The sequence below is a fragment of the Priapulus caudatus genome, unplaced genomic scaffold (assembly GCF_000485595.1).
Source record: "Priapulus caudatus unplaced genomic scaffold, Priapulus_caudatus-5.0.1 Scaffold87, whole genome shotgun sequence".
Classification (NCBI taxonomy): domain Eukaryota; kingdom Metazoa; phylum Priapulida; class Priapulimorpha; order Priapulimorphida; family Priapulidae; genus Priapulus; species Priapulus caudatus.
The window spans coordinates 33594-50863 of record NW_014577148.1 but is presented as its reverse complement, the minus strand read 5'-3'; the positions used below and the strand labels follow the sequence as shown (position 1 = coordinate 50863).

Genomic DNA, 17270 nt, shown 5'->3' with positions numbered 1-17270 from the left:
ATATATATATATATATATATATATATATATATATATACATACACATACATATATATATACATATATATATATATATATATTATATATATACATATACATTTAAATATCACTCACAGCTTTGTGTGCATCGTATTGTCATAAGAGGGCCTTGCTTCCCCCTCACCCCAATAGCTATGCGCCCCCATACCACTCTATTCTCAGGTGTTCTTCTAACAAAACTCTACAACCAGTTTTTACAAACACTATTTGCAGAGTTAAGTATTGTCTTATGTACCCTATATATCTATCTTTCACTACTGTTCACCTGGGAATGATAGTTCACTCATACTATACATGCTCACAACAACAGTGAAACTGCATAATAACTCAATCAGCACAATAGAAACTATAGACCAATCAACATATGATATCAATAACCCAAACTACAGTTTATGTGAACTTGGTGATAAATATATTTATATAATATATTAGGAAATAATCTGTTCATGCACCTTCTAATTTCATTCAACATAAAAAGTGGCAATATAGCTGTAATTTTCATAAACAAACTGATCAACTTAGACTTAGATTTAGATTAATCTGGCTATATGTACAAATAAACAATGGTGCCTAATTAACTATTTAGAATCCAGTTAGATATTCTGCTAGTTATGCCCTTTCACAGCTGTTGTGGCACCACACCAGACAGATGATCTGTCACAGCTCACCGATGCATTGCAATCGGTAGGTTGTTTTCAGTTGGAAAACAAAAATCAATGAAACGAAGCAATTCACGAAAAAAAGCGGACGACCAGTGTGACTATGCACGCATGGTTGATGAATGGATTTGGCTAAGATCATTCTTGCTTTTATCCACTCACTCATACATTCAGACTAGCATTACGTCATATTTAGCAACGTAAAAAGAGCTTGGGCTACCTGTGGGCAATGCACCCAATTTTGTCAATAGCAGTTTTGCCCAATGCACACAGTGCACTCACCGGTGTTTTCAGCCAAGGTGAACAGATTAACTCTATTATAAGTGCCTACATAACGGTAGTTAATGACTGATCACATTGGCATACTTCAGCCTCGGTTGTCATAATCAAACTTTTTTTTTTTAATCAAATAAAAATTTAGAGCCACTTGAGCAACACGGTGGCGAGCTTGCAGCTTCGCACGTTGCCCTGACAAGCGAATGCGTTGCCGTTACGCTTCATTATCGGGCTCGCCGCAGATGCGCGACTTCCAGCATGACATCTCCGAGAAGTGCTTGAACGGGAGCGCGAATTCGAAGACGGCATCGCTGCCGGCGCGCGGGCACGGTGAGATGCTGACGACGAGCGACGGCCGCCGGCCGCACAGGTAGCGCTTCATGAGGTCGCGCTGGACCCCGCGCGCCTCCGCCACGCTCACGTTGGCCGACACCTGCAGGTAGGTGAGCAGCGGTGCGGCGTCGAGCACGGTCGCGAGCGAGGCGCCATCGAGCGAGCCCGCGAGCGAGACGACGGCGAGACGCCTGAGGCACGTGCATCGCGCGAGCGCGCTCAGGAACTGCGGGTTGAAGGCGACGCGCGGCTGCTCGAGCCGCAGGTCGCGCAGGCGCGGCAGGTGCGTGAGCGCCTCCCGCAGCGCCAGCTCGCAGCGCGCGTTGCCGTTATCGCCGCCGACGTAGACGAGCGTGAGGCTGCGGAGGCGCGTGCAGCGGTGAGCGATGTCCACGAGGCTGCTGCCGTGCGTGAGGCCCTTCAGCCGCACGAGCGTGAGCCGCTCGAGGCGCGTCCAGCGGCCGATCGCGGCGATGTCGTCGTCGCCGACGTAGCGGATGAACTTGCAAGCCGTCTGGTCGATGATCTCGTGGCTCGTGAAGCGGTCCGAGCAGCCCGGCGCGATCAGCTCAAACTCACACACGTCCGGGCAGCCGTCGACGACCGTGCGCAGGTTTGACGTGTCGTCGGCGTCTGCTGGCGGCCGCGTGCGCATGCCGACGCGCCGCTTCCGCGCGCCTCCGCCGCCGGCCGCCGGACGCTTGACGCGCGCGGTCAGCCGCTCGTCGCGCGTCGTCACGAGCGCGCAGACGGGCAGCGCGAGGTGGCGGAGGCGCGGGCAGAGCGCGATGGCCGCGCACGCGTTCGTATCGCTGTGCACGTGCGTGTTGCTGAGGCTGAGGTGCGTCAGGTCGCGGCAGCGGTCGAGGAAATCGAGCGACGTCAGCGGTGCGTAGTTCTGTAGCTTCAGCTGGCGGAGGCGCGGCGCGGCGCCGAGGAACGCGTCGAGACCCTGCGAGAGGTCGGCATTCGTGTCTGCGCTGTACGCGTTCACGTACTCCCACTGTTGCTCCCCGACGAGCTGCGGCAGCGACTTGACTTTGAGCACAACGTGGCGCATGCGCGCGAGCTTGTCCACCCCCGGCTCGAGCTCCTGGCCGCGCGCGAGCGTGACGGGCGCGAGCAGAGTCTCGAGGCTCGCCGGCACCGCCCGCAGCTTGTCGACCGTCACACTGATGTCGTGGTGCATCGAGTTGACGCAGATGGGCAGGCTCAGCGAGCGCATGGTCGGCAGCTTGCGCAGGATGTCAAGGTCACTGAAGAGGAAGTTGTAGAGCCAGCAGGTGGCGATGTCGAGCCGACTCTCGCAGAACTTGTCGCTGCCGGGCAGCTGCGCGAGCTTAGACATGTAGATGGCAAGCGTCTCTAGGTTCCTGCAGCGCTCAAGGAAGCTGGAGATGAACTGCTGCTGCTTCTGCAGCATCGGTTCGCACACGTCGATGGTGAGCGCACGCAGGCTTGCGAGGCCCGCCCACGAGCACGGCTTCACGGCGAGCTGGTCGGCTCTTTTCATGTGACCGCGCGCCATCAGCTGGTAGCTCCAGGACAGCTTGCGCAGTTTGCCGCGCCGCACAGCTGCAGCCACCGTGTTCAGCGACAGTTTGCACTGCAGCATGTGGAGTTCGACGACGTTGGGGCACTTCTTTACGATGGCGCTGGCAGTTTTCTCGCGTATCCAGAAGCAATTGTTCAGATTGAGTACGGTTATGTAGCAACCTCTTACTTTTACGTAATCGCATATATCGTTTTCTTTTGAATAAAACGAATCGGAGAAGTCACATTTTCTTACAAGTATACGATCTTCGGATAAGCGCATAAATTTTTTACAAGTTTGGCTAACTACTATCAAGTCCGAAGCACGGAAATATTGAAAAATATACATTAGCAGCATATCTGGCATATCGTCTATGGCCGGCGCCATTTTAGCAAGTAATGATTATGAATCGTGCCTCTTACAGGTCAACATAAACAAGAACTGTAATTTAATTCTTTACACAAAAAAGAGTTTTGCTATCTTTCACATTATAATATATATTTTTATCCACCCGTAAAGTAGATTTAGGTGTTTGAATGGTTGCTTTCGAACATTTAGACATAGATTTATTGACAAGGCATACGTAAAACCTCTCCACCGGCGGAAATGAGACTTTCGACGCTAATAATATGGCGGTAGACTTGAGACTTTCGTGTAGAATTAAACAAAAACCAACTACCATTTACAAAGAGCCTGATCATCTGGTCACACCAGGCGATGTAATAACAACAGACACCGGATTTATGAGGTAATAAAAAACGTTTTAGCAGTCGCCCGCTGTCATGAAATCCCCTTCAGTAAAACAAATGTAGTACGGGCCACTACGGTTGGTTCAAGGATAGAGAACATGGGTCCCAATAAAACCAATGTAATTTACATCAATATAAATATAATATTACATCAATATAATAGGTTAGGGTTATGGTTAGGGTTAGGATTAGAGTTAGAGTTAGGGTTAGAATTAGGGTTAGGGTTAGGTTTAGGCACATTGGTTTTATTGGGACCCATGTTCTCTATCCTTGGGCCCTACGGTTCATGGCACATGCACTTGAAGCGTTTCAACTGTAAACACACGCCGCCGCCATTGCGCGCACACTGACACATAAATTTATAGCAGGTGAGAAAGCGCGATCCCAAAAATTCACTCGACGCTCGCTGTATTTCTTACGATTTCAACACAAATACACATCAAACAGCTTCCATCTTTGCTGCTAATTGAAGTACAGTGTTCACTTGTTGTAGAAATATTATGTCTCACTTCGAAACCGAGCTGTGTCACGCGAAATCACACAAAGACTGTCGAAATTCTCGCGTTCGCTAGCACTGCGCGCGTGATGTAACAAGCTTAAGTACATGGCGGATGGCAGCGCACCGATAGTCGCAGGAGGGAATAATAACAGCATCGGATAATTATTCGCTCCTGATAGCGGGCATGTAAAATTTCTTGTTACTGTACATCCATTAGCAGAGGGGTGTACAGGGGTCGGTGTTACAGTGTAAACTTACATGGGGGCATATTGTTTTGTACATTAAAGGCAAGACGATGTTGATGTACTAATTTGTTATGAGTTTTCCTCTATTTTACAAAAGTGCCTTTGTGCCCTTCTCAAATTTTGAGAGTTGCCTTGGTGCCTTTTAAAATTGCCTCTGTTCCCTTCCATTTAGAGAAAATTCAAGGCGATTTCTCACATGCCCTAAAAAAATTGCCTTGCCCTTCTCGTCGCTTAATTCGAGCCATGGTCAGAGGAATCTCGGACCAAGGCACTTGAAGCGTTTCAATAAAATATAATGCTAAATAAATACGAAATCTATTTACTACCAAATTCTTAATGTTTCTATACTCTCTTTCAGCTATTATTGCCGACAGTTTCCTGTAAATTCCGTCCAAATCCTATGTGCAACAAACACTGACCGCCGCCATTCCTCACGCGGCTGCAGTGTGCACACTGACACTTATATATATAGTGACAAGTATAGTAGTACAAGTACAATATACGAGTATAGAAACATTAAGAATTTGGTAGTAAATAGATTTCGTATTTATTTAGCATTATATTTTATTGAAACGCTTCAAGTGCCTGTGGTCGAATGTTGATGTAGCCTAGAGGCAATTTTTAGACCACAGCAAGCACAGGCACTTGGAGCGTTTCAATAAAATATAATGCTAAATAAACACGAAATGTATTTACAACCAAAGTCTTAATGTTTCTCTAGTTTCTTTCGCCTATTATTGCCGACAATTACCTGTCCTGTAAATACCGTTCAAATCTCCTCTGCAACACAGCCACAGGTTCACCGCATGCATGCCGCTGTCAGGGTAAATAGTGCGATCTGGGAAATAGGGAGATAGCCTATTGTTTGTCTATTGTTTGTGTTCATTCATCTGATCGCATGCAGGGGGCGTTGTAGTTCTGGGAAATAATGCCATGTAAGCAACCCCGGTTAAGCAACCGGCGAAGTAAGCCCGGTAACGACTTAGCAGTATTTCCCGTGTCGCACTATTTACCGCAGTTTGGCCAGGAAATAGGGAGATAGGGTAAATAGGGAGTCTATATCTCCCTATTTCCCAGATCGCAATATTTACCGCAGTTTGACCAAGTATCTCCCTATTTCCCAGATCGCACTATTTAATGTGACACCGCCGCAAAGTGTAAACGGTGAAAGAGAGTAGAGAAACGTTAAGACTGGTAGTAAATACATTTTGTGTTTATTTGGCATTATACTTTATTGAAATGTTCTAAGTGCCTGTGAATTGGGCAGTTGTACAATAACAAATTTGTATAGCTATGGCATTTATTCATTCTTGACCTAATCAAAGCTTTTGACAGCATACCCCACAAAACATTGCTTCAAAACTAAAACAAATAGGATTTGACACATACTCTACAACACTGATTGATAAATATACTTAACACGCAGAAAACAGAGAGTGAAAATTAACAACACCATTTTTACTCCCACTCCCACAAGAGGAGTCCAACACGTGACGCTACGGTACACTCCACACAGTGTGATGATTCACCGTTATCCTCCCACTGCCAAAGCGAGTTTGTTTTGTCACGTATCAACACTTGGGGCCGCATCAATCGGCGCTATACTTAACTATGCAAGCCCATTTCCAGTTTGTGCCACGGAATGCTATTGGGCAACACACTGGCAACACACCAAAAGCAAACGGTCGGCATATGTTTCCATAACTCGGAGTACGATTGTGAGGTCACGCACGAACTCGGCTATCTCCGAAGGTGAATGCATACAGCCCAAAGACAATAGAACACTAATAGTTCTGTATAGGAATGTTCTGAATATATAATATATTCTGATAGCAATCTGTTCTAGCGTCTCTGCATTCACCTTCGGAGATAGCCGAGTTCGTGCGTGACGTCACGATCATACTCTGAGTTATGAAAACATATGGCGATCGTAGTAAACAAACTCCAGGGCAACGGTGTGTTTAGAAACCTGTGTTCTCATTGGCTAGAAAGTATAGCATCGATCGACACGGCGCCAAGTGTTGATACGTGACAAAACAAGCTGTCTTTGGCAGTGGGAGGATATCGGTGAATCATCACACTGCGTGGAGTGTACACTACCGGGACCGACCGTTACTATTCTGCATATATATTTATACGTCAACAATATATCAAACTTACTTGGAAAATATGAACTGACCCAATATGCGGATGGGATGATACATGTATGCATATATATGTCACAAATTCTGATCCAAAGGAAGCTGTTTTAATACACTGCAAATAAATGTGGAGAAAATTAAACATGTGCTCGATTACCATAATTTGCAAATGAACCCAGACAAAACAGAATTCATGCTTTTTTGGCCCAACAGCAATAAAATTGTGGATACAGACAAAATTGAGTTGGAATTAAATAACAAATCGATAGGTACCGCAATCAAGAAAAGTAAAATTTTGCGATTTTAAGGATGCGCTGCTCGACTCAGACTAAACACAGATTGTTGATTGTTTAATTATGATTTGTTATATGTGATTATGCTCTGTGCATATTCAACGGTTATTCCCACAATAATGCTACATCATATAAAAAAGGAAGACGTAGCCATGTAAAAGACACATGTTTCAGTACATGTATTTGTATTTGAAATATATGCAATAAAGATTTAATAATAATGTCAGAATTTAGAATTAAGAAAGTATTTTAGAATTAATCTCATATGAATTATGATTATATCAATAGATATCGAACAAAACATATACATTGAGTTAGTATGATAATAGTGCTATGAAATATTCATCTGTCAAAATTAGGTATAAATATTTCGGATTAGTACTGATATGTTGATCAAAATATTCACGACAAACCGCCCCAGTGGTGTTTACAAATTTCAGTGATTCAGTCCTAGTCCATTATGCAACGGTACAAATATGTGGATTTATTCGATTAAATTAATAGATATCGAAGAAAAATCGTGTGTGCATGCGTGCATGTGTACACATATATCTTGGTGTATATAAATATATATATATATATATATATAGGTTCTTTCGCTCCTGTTGCAGGATAAATGGATACATAGTTGGATTCATATCAGGAGTAAATAATAGGGAAGGAGTGTGACTTCAATAAACAAGGGAAATTCGTCATTTACTAGCCTTAGAATACCTACGATTTACTACGCGTAACTCAATCAACTTGAGCTCAAATCGTACACAGTACATTCGTCTAGCATCGTGCGAAATCGTTTCCTCGTATACACCCGCAATCCGAAGATACAAACTAAAACGTACGACACGATTTTCCATTCTGTTGCCAGCAAACTCGATGTGTTAACCGCCTAACTCGAAACAAAAGGCAGCTGTAAATAGGTCAAAGGTTAGCTCAGCGAGCTACACCGCATTGCCGAGGGTGCAAGAGTCGTTAGTAGCTGCCTTTTGTTTCGAGTTAGGCAGTTAACACATCGAGTTTGCTGGCAACAGAATGGAAAATCGTGTCGTACGTTTTAGTCTGTATCTTCGGATTGCGGGTGTATACGAGGAAACGATTTCGCACGATGCTAGACGAATGTACTGTGTACGATTTGAGCTCAAGTTGATTGAGTTACGCGTAGTAAATCGTAGGTATTCTAAGGCTAGTAAATGACGAATTTCCCTTGTTTATTGAAGTCACTCTCCTTCCCTATTATCTACTTCTGATTCAGATGCATCATAGTTCTACCAACATAGCCCTGCACTTGGAACTGTAGTGCTGGAACATGTATGCCAGAGCTACATTTTGGTAGTAAAGTGACATGCATGTATGCATCGTATACGATAAATGTAGACATCCACATTGAAAGCATATTTCCAAGACACTTGTGACAGCTTAGTGTATAATCTACTGGAGACATGTGGGTTTATAATTCATGATCACTGATGAGCATGGTAAATTGTGTTACAGGGGCCATGGAACCTACATGGAAGATGATAAACTCTATGCGTCCGTAGCAGGCACAGTGGAGAGAGTCAATAAGCTCATCTGTGTTCAGCCGCTTAAAAGCAGGTACCTACTGAATTACAATAAGCAGCAAGAAGAAGAATCCGGGTTTATCTAACAATGTTGGCCCTGCAGCATTAGTGTGTGTAGGCAGCACTAACTCACATTTTGAGAAAATATGAGTTAAGTTTGCAATAAAAACCATCAACCTATCGTTAGTATGCACGTGTATCTGTCATGACAGGATTACTTATATATGTATATATAAACTTGTTAATTACTACATTCCTGTCAGGGAAAAAATAAAATTTATTTTTTGGTGGTTACTTTTCAAGCTTGCGTGCATGAAAATAGCACTCTAAAATTTGGTTTGCATTGAACTTTATGCAAATTTCCGGGGGCTCTTTTTGGCATTTCCGGGTCTCTTTTTGGCATTTCAAGGGCTAAATCGCCCCGAGCCCTCGTATATTTTTTTCACTGATTCCTGTCTTTGGTGAGTCTTGAGAAGTTATTGCATGCATGATGTTAACTTGCAGGTTTTGGTTGGAAGTGAACCCCTTTTGATGTAGTTTTAATGTGTTCGAATTTTGTAATAGGTTTACAGGGCCTAATCTAGCTGCTTAATATGTGCACCAGTGGCGAGCGTAGCGAGCGTAAACATATTATATATATACTTATCTATCACATTACATTGGGCGTTTGGTCGACACATTTTATTCAGATAATAGATTATAGATCTTATATGAGCATTTTATTATAAAACAGTGTCTACATAACGATAGAAACATGGAGATCTGCAGCAGGCCTCTGCTAATTTGAGCATTTTATGAATTTTGTAATTTGGGCGTTTTGCTAGGGGTCGTAATTTCGGCGCCGGTATTTGGTATGAAAAATGGCTTGGAGTAGGCCCTGGTTTAATAATTTTTTCATTCATGTTTGCACTCAGGTACAGTGGAGAGGTTGGAGACGTTGTGGTCGGAAGGATAGCAGAGGTTGGACAGAAGCGCTGGAAGGTAGACACAAATAGCCGCCTTGACTCGGCTTTGCTACTGTCTTCAGTCAATCTACCTGGTGGAGAACTGGTAAGATATAATTCACAAAGCAACGTAGTTAGTGACAATGCTACCACTACTCCTAGGTAATGAATGTACATACAATTGGGAAGATGTAATCCAATAAATCAGCGTATTTGATGGCAACGCTGTTCTTGCAAATTTAATGTTTACTTCGAGAACTTGTGAGTAATAGTGTCACTAACAGTGGAAGCATTCTTTCCAGAGAAGAAAGACAGCAGAGGATGAGTTGATGATGAGGCAGTACTTGTCTGAGGGAGATTTGATAAGTGCAGAAGTGCAGGCAGTCTTCCACGATGGCGCATTATCGTTGCACACACGGAGTCTTAAATATGGCAAGGTGCGTGGAGCGTCAACGATCTGTAATACCTTTATTATACACCTATGTAGTTCATTCCGGATGACTAACACTAACAAATTTTAATTTGGTACATTTTAATAATGTTCGCATACATGTGCAAAATGTAAAGTTGTATGGTTAGTGTTATACTTGGTATGGTATACTTCTGCCGTTGTCAGGCATTACATTTGCTTTGCGTTCATTTGCAGTTGTCACAAGGAACGCTCGTCAAAGTATCGCCGTCCCTCGTGAAGAGACGCAAGACGCACTTCCACAACCTTCCTTGCGGCGCGAGCGTAATCGTCGGTAACAACGGCTACATCTGGATCAGCCCCACCGTGAATGAAGAGGCAGATAGCACAGGCGGATTTGTGCAAGACCTGAACGTGAGCGCGCGCCCGTCGCCGTCTTTACCTGAACGCGCGTAGTCGACTAAGCTGGAACGTGGGCCGGAAGTCGTCCGAGTAGCGCGAAAACAATCGCGCCAAACATCACTGGCAAATAACCGACTCAGCTCTAGACGTTTTGGAATTGTTTCCAGTTGGATTGCAAGTCCCGGGCGGTGATTCCGTGTGCGTGTGAATTTTAAAATGACCGGTTGATGTTACGTCCTCTCGTATTTTATGGTCGTTTTCACTCGAAACTATGACTCGCTGGAGTTCCGCCTCCCTCGCGTTACTGTAGATGATGTGTTTGCATTGTAGCCCGTTGCGACAGCGGACAGGGAGGTGGTCGCCCGGCTGCATAACTGCATTCTGGCGATGGCGCGTCATCGCATGATGTTGTCCGACACCAGCATTATCTACACATACGAGGCTTCTCTCGCAATCGGAAGTTTGGTGAGTGTGCAGAACACGTGAATAAAGATTCGACCATTCACATGTCTAGGAATCATCTAACCAGGGTGTTAGCCAGGAAAAAAACAGGGAGTCTCACCATCTGAGCGAAGCGAGGATGCTGCGGGCACGAAACGGGTGTGGGAGAAGGATATGATTATATTTTTATGCAGGGGTAAAATTGGGCCGCCCTCATGCCGTCTCTATCAAATTTCATCCGTCTCATCCACGGATAGGTCCTCCAATAGACGGGTAGACGGGTCTCTGTCTAACACACTGCATGTAACCATCGGTAACTGGTGTCGGGTGGTGTACTTGCATGCACAAAGAAATGTGTTTCTGTACGCCATACTCGTAACTGCTTGGTAGGATTAGTGGAGAGCGTTTGCTGACGTATAACTCTCGGCACACGAAATGCTGCAGTTGGGTTTGGTTTAGGGATGTGTGAGGTTGTGCGAAAGCATAGCGAGATGTAAGGCCACGCGCACAGGCACTTGGGACAGAGTCAGTAAAAATTGAAAAATAATTTGAATGCACATTCACAAATACTAGTACCTCTCAATTACACTTTCACTGTTGTGTCACTGTATATCAACTTTCTTTCACGAAAACTAATGCAGAACGCTCCCGCACTCGCCGCTGCGAGTGTTCTGTGTCGCCATTATAATGAATAAGTATATATAGAGAAGGTAGGAAACTCCCTTACGCGATTTTCGTCGATCACTCCTCGCTTCTTTCAAATTTCGCAAAACTTGTCAGGCACATACGACCTCAATTTTTGCCTCGTTCTGCCCTCTATAGTCCACTGAACAAAACTATATAACTACCGTGGCCGATAAGTGCAACCTTGCTTTGTAATGTGACTTCAAACTCAAAAGTTTCGCGGTTCGTGCCGATTCTGCTGGAATGTATACCGTTGTATACCGTTCATGAGTCCCACTTTCCCTGCGGGTGACCGGCGCAGAGCGTGATTGGCTGCAGGCAGATCGCGTCATCTCCAGTTGTCTCCAGTGTCCAATCGTGCTCCTCGGCACCTGGCTCGGGGCCATTCGCACTCGCCTAGCCCCAAAACAGTTGTTACTCCTATGGGAGAGATGACATCTTCCTATTATGTTTATTTCGTCTAACTGGTTAACAACTCTACAATCATACCTATATACGTGTAATATTGTGTTTTAGATTCTTTGTTACATTAATTTGACTGGAATATTTTATTAGCTCATCTGACATAGTCAGATGCAGCTTGTAGAATCGCATGATTGTGCGTCCGTCCGGCCGTGCGTCCGTGCGTGCGTGCGTCCGTCAACAGTTGGGCACAAATCTAAACGGCTCGACGTACGGTCACGATATTCGGGACGTGGGGGGGTAATCCGAAAACGAGTTGGGATGTCGAAGCTGGGGGTCAAAGGTCAAGAGGTGTAAAAGAAGGGGGAACATTCCCTCCTTAACTTAAGGTATAGCGAGGAAAAGCAGAATTGTGGCACAAATCTAAACGGCTCGACCTAGACTCGTGATAGTCGGTGTATAGCATCATGGTAGGAAAAGCCATCACTGTGCCGAAATTGGAGGTCACAGGTCAAAGGTCAATGGGTCATCACTGTGCCGAAATTGGAGGTCACAGGTCAAAGGTCAATGGGGCACAGGGCAGATTTTAGACATTTTCTGAGGACATGGTCTGACAGAGCGATTGAAAACCTTTTTGTTTCAACGGTGACCTACCATTTTTATGGCTTTATTGAAAGGACCATGAAATGTACTTTCCGCTGACATGCGAAGAGTAAGTGTCGGATAACTTTTTGATCCTAAAGAGGAGGGTTAAACATGGATTTGTTGACTGTTAACAAAGGACTGAACTGCTTTTGCTATTGTGGAAGTGAGGCTACAGTTGCACAGTTCAATTGCAAAGGCAAATGTTTGTTTAACAAGGTTTACGCTGCTTAAATCATATTATTTTCTAAAGCAGTCTGTATTAGCACCCTGAGTAGCACCCTGTATTAGCACACTGTAATGAACCCTGAATGCTGACGTGGGTAGGCAAAAACATGGGGGCAGCCAATTTTGCATGCATGGGGGTGAACTGGCACTATTCTAATCATAATTATTGCCTGGCAACCTGCAATGCAGATGTGTTAACTCACAGCTGAGCGAAATTCTCGCCTGCCTGAATATACTTGGATTTCAGCAACTCAATGGAGTGAGGTTATCACGCATGAAGGGTGATGCCATCTTTGATTATTGATTACACTTGCACGCGCCATCTCGAGGCAACTATAGGCCTAGTTTAAATTAGATTTTATTCTCATGTATCTTTGTTAAATGAATAAATAATAACTAGTACCATATAATATATATTTACTTTTCATCTTGAATCTTAACATATATCATGTAGCTATGGTCGTGCGTATCCATTTACCAGTTATGCGAACATAAGCAGTTACCATAGAAATATTAGAGACACTATATATTATTATTTCTATGGCTGTTACACTCAGGTGTATAGGAACGAAGTATTATTGAGGGGGCAGTAAAAGGCATCATCGCTGGTACCTCACCTTACCCCTCGCTCAGCGCACCGTAAGATCCCGCTCAGCGGTTACGATCAGCACATCCTGTCAGGAAGACTTCTCTGGTATCCCGTCTCATCTGGTTTTTTTTTAAATTTATATATTTAAGAGAGAGAGAGAGAAAGTCTAAGATAAAGAGAGAGAGAGTAGTAAATTGAGACGGGGACAGGAAAACGGCGATACGGTGTGTATGCGAGCTGGAAACGGGGTACAATTAGGTCGTGCGAGATGGTGTGCAAGGGGATGGGAGGTGGGAGGCAGGGGGAGGGAGGCCGAAGGCAGGTGGAGGGAGATGGGAGGTAAGGGGGAGGGAGATGGGAGGTAAGGGGGTGGAAGTGAGAGGCAAGGGGAGTGAAGTGGGAGGCAGGGGGAGGGAGGTGAGAGGCAGGTGCGACGCAGTGGTAAGGGAGGTGGGAGAGAAGGACCCCCCGCCCCCTCTAATTAAACTTGCAGATCCATGCCCATATGTTGAAATCTTTTATGTCAACATCCATGTCATATCATTCATTAACTTGTATTTGAATTGTTATTATTGTTCTTGTTATTAGAATTAGCCCATAGAGATTAGGTGGGTGCGAAAGTGTAGCTGATATATTTGTTCGAATTGGCTACGAAAGTCAAACAAGAATATAGAAGACTTATGTATAAGAAGTCTTGCTATGCACAAATGAATTTATCAGCAGAACACCAGACACCAGATGAGCCTTGTTGCACTGCGGCACTTGTTGTTTTTATTTGCGCGATATTCGAAAACCAAAATGGTGATAATTTAGGCATACCACCATCTCTCGTCAAGATTTCAGACTTTCAGATCTGAAACATTTATTTTTGCATCAAAACTTATGCATATATCATTATCAAGAGTATATATATAATGGGAGATATATGCTATATAATGGGAGTTCTCCCATATATACTCTTGCTTTATATATCCCCCCTCCCTCTTCTATCACACCCAAGGTGAGCTACAGTGTCATTGACACTTTCATTTCCAGTTACTGTTGCTTTTAAACAGGATCCCCTGATTTTCTTTTTAGGTCAAAGATCTGCTGAAGCCGGAGATGGAATCAGAAGTGGTAACCATGGCCAGGGAAAGACTGGAAACGGAATCCTAGCACTACACATACAATTATTACATATTTTGCCAGTAGATGGTGCTGTTGCTTCATTTGACATACCTGCTCCTCGATTTATCCATGATGAAATCACGTTTATTTTATCCTGCGTGGTCATCGTTGTTCCAGAGTTACTTGGTCATATAGTGTGGCGAGTTCATGGTGTTTGCTCCGAGGAGCTTGTCATTTGTTGACCTGCATGCGTACTTGAAAAATGGCTGTAATTATGCTTCCTAACGACGGGAGCAAACACTGGAGCCTCGCGACTTCCTAATTTCATACTAGCTGTTTACACGTTGTTACTAATATCCCGTGCGCCGGAAACCAAGGTCCTTTGTTCGCCGTAATGGGAAAATTATGCTTTAGTTTGCATTTGTCAGACTGTTGTAAAATTATGACAGGTGGTGCGCATGCGTGCGGGTACGTGCTTGGGTATTAGTTGTAATCACTCGAGTAAGAATTAGAAAATTAATCGTCTGGTTTTTACTTCGCTCTGTTGAAATGTACAGCGCGAGTGCGATCGTGAGTAAAATTTCAAGCTTTGTGAGGTAACGTCGCACGTCGATGTAAGCATTCTGAGCAGGATTTTCAATCGATTTCTTCGGGAATTCATAAACGGTCCGATTTATAGCATTTGCGCTATGAGCTTACGGCACAAAGTGGAGTTGTAAATCTAATATCTAATGATAGAATGACGTGATCAGCACGGCGATTCTCGGTAAAAATGTAGCTATCTCACGTGTAGCTTGCGTGAGTCACTGTAAAAATATCTACCAGACGGGAACATCGCAGCATTATGGTTTTTTAAATTAACTACGTGGTGTGCAAAATATGCCTGCTATCGGTGCAACGCAGCGACTGTAAGTAAATGAGAACTTCCCTACTCGCGGCTTGGTCCTGTACTTTGGAGACGAGACGAGCCAGACATGTAAAACAGGCTGCCACGTTGTATCGGTGCCGATTGACTGGCGTCTGGCAGACCTGGTTTTAGGAAATCGCGCTGGCAGGTATTGAAATCGGGAGCGTGGAACGAAATGCGATACAGTCGGGTGCAGTCGCAAAGACGCGTTCTGAAAGGGGACCAGTGTGACGGAACGGCATGATGGTATGGTAGCACGACCTGCCAACCCCCTCTCTCTAGAACCGTGTGCTAACTACTGATGCCGCTGCGTTGTGAATCTTATTTCGAGGGACCAGAATCTTGTCAACGAATATAGTCAGAAGAATTGCCTGAAATAAATTATGGCAAATCCAAATGACATGTCTGATTTTTTTCCCGTGATGCGCTGATTGCTCGAATTTGTCGAGTGTCGTTCCTTTATCCGTAATTGGAGTTTTACTCTCGTGTGTCACATCCTTCGAGAAATGCCGCCTAGCGCCAATGAAAAGTGCAGTTCTGAGGATTAATGGAAGCATCTCGATGGTGGAAAGTTGTGAGCGAGTAGCTATGTTGATTGTTTCTATTCTATTTTTGCGAGTGTTTTCAAATTGTTTGCATCGTCGGATGTATAATAAATGTTGAAGATTAGATTTACTTAAATATTTCACAGGCGATAATTTATCGTCGTAATTCATCGATAATCATCAATCAGTCTGCGCTACCGATGAGCGATCAATCATGGAGTTTAGATCGATTCCCAACGCTAGTCGTTACTAAGCGGTATTCGCTTGCCACTATCTCAGTCATCTGGCCGCCACGGCAAGCGTCTATGCAAAATAGCTGCGAGTCGAGTGTTCGCGTTCGTGTTTGTTATCGTTTTAGTAAAGTGCGTTTCAAAACACTTATCGTGTAGCGTTTCGGGAAGATTTGCTGCAGCGTGTGGTGTAGTGCGTGGCGGCAAAGGGGCGCAAGCATGCTGGTTCTCGTGGGATTAAGGTTAGAGTTAGGTTTAAGCGTAGGCATCCGGAATCTCTAATCATACTCTTAACCCTAGCGATAGCCGTAATATCAATTTTACCATTAACCCTGCACCTCACCGTGACCCTGATCGCGAATCTAATCGTAACCCCAATTATGGCACTAACACTAACCCTATCCCTAGTTACAACTTTACGACTATTCCGAAACCTAACCGTAACCCTGACCCTAACCTAACCATAACCCCCTGTGGTAGTTAAAGTATTAGCGAACCTGGGACACCACACTTGACCACAATAACCTTCTACACGTCTCCACTCTAGTGTGTTTATGTGCGTGCTTGCGTGTGTGTGTGTGTGTGTGTGTGTGTGTGTGTGCGTGTGCGTGGGTGCGCGCGTGGGTGTGCGCGTGTGTGTGTGTGCGTGTGTGTGCGTGTGCGTGGGTGCTTGCGTGTGTGTGTGGGTGCGTGTGTGTGTGCGTGTGTAGCTACTCTCTCTTCTGTCTGTCCTGTCTCTCCGTTTGTCTGTATCGTGCGCGCTCGTCGCTCATCCGGCTCCCCTATGTCTTCATCTCCTCAGTCGCCTCCTCTCTCTCTCTGCCTACTTCTCTCTGCTCTCTCTCTCTCTCTCTTCTCTTTCTCTTTCTGTCTGTCTGTCTCTCCCTTTGTCTGTATCGTGCGCGCTCTCGCTCCGCAAGAGGAGAAGAACGAGATTACTTTATTGTGGTTCGTCTTTTTTACTAGGTCATACTCTTCCTCCACCTCATTAATTTCTCTGGTCCCCATTGATCGTTTTTCCCCCCGTATAACTTCCTTAATTTGTAACTAGTACTTACTTATTTCTACTTATTGTAACTTAAACCTACTTATTGTTTGTTTAGTAACTTCTCATTACTTTAAACAACTTATGTTGTTGTTTTTACATCACGTTACGTCCTCTTCCCATTTACATAACTCTCTCTAATGTGTTTTTTTTTACTACTACTTTCTCTCTTCTTCTTATTGAGTAACTACCGTTCTTGCTCTCTCTGGTCAATCATCTCTCCTGCCTGCTAATCTGTTCTCGTAGTTACGCTTCTCTCTCTCATCTCTTCTCGCCTCCTTCTTTCTCTTCCCTCCTCTCTCTCTTCTCTGTCTCTTTGGCTTAAAGTTCACGTTCTCTCTCTCAGTACTTCGGGCTCTCACATTTTCTGT

At 44.5% G+C, this 17270-nt stretch overlaps 2 protein-coding genes across 2 annotated transcripts; one reads left to right on the top strand and one right to left on the bottom strand.

Annotated features, from left to right (window-relative positions):
• Positions 1–1188: 1188 nt before the first annotated feature.
• LOC106804769 (F-box/LRR-repeat protein 18-like) lies at positions 1189–3208 on the bottom strand. Its single transcript, XM_014806093.1, has one exon. The coding sequence runs from the start codon at positions 3205–3207 to the stop codon at positions 1189–1191; it is 2019 nt and encodes a 672-aa protein (XP_014661579.1). The 5' UTR covers position 3208.
• Positions 3209–3447: 239 nt separating this feature from the next.
• On the top strand, positions 3448–15762 carry LOC106804791 (exosome complex component RRP4-like). The gene is made up of 7 exons (XM_014806136.1): positions 3448–3589; positions 8257–8358; positions 9239–9374; positions 9571–9705; positions 9915–10091; positions 10410–10544; positions 14143–15762. The coding sequence occupies exons 1-7, from the start codon at positions 3471–3473 to the stop codon at positions 14218–14220; spliced, it is 882 nt and encodes a 293-aa protein (XP_014661622.1). The 5' UTR covers positions 3448–3470; the 3' UTR covers positions 14221–15762.
• Positions 15763–17270: the final 1508 nt, after the last annotated feature.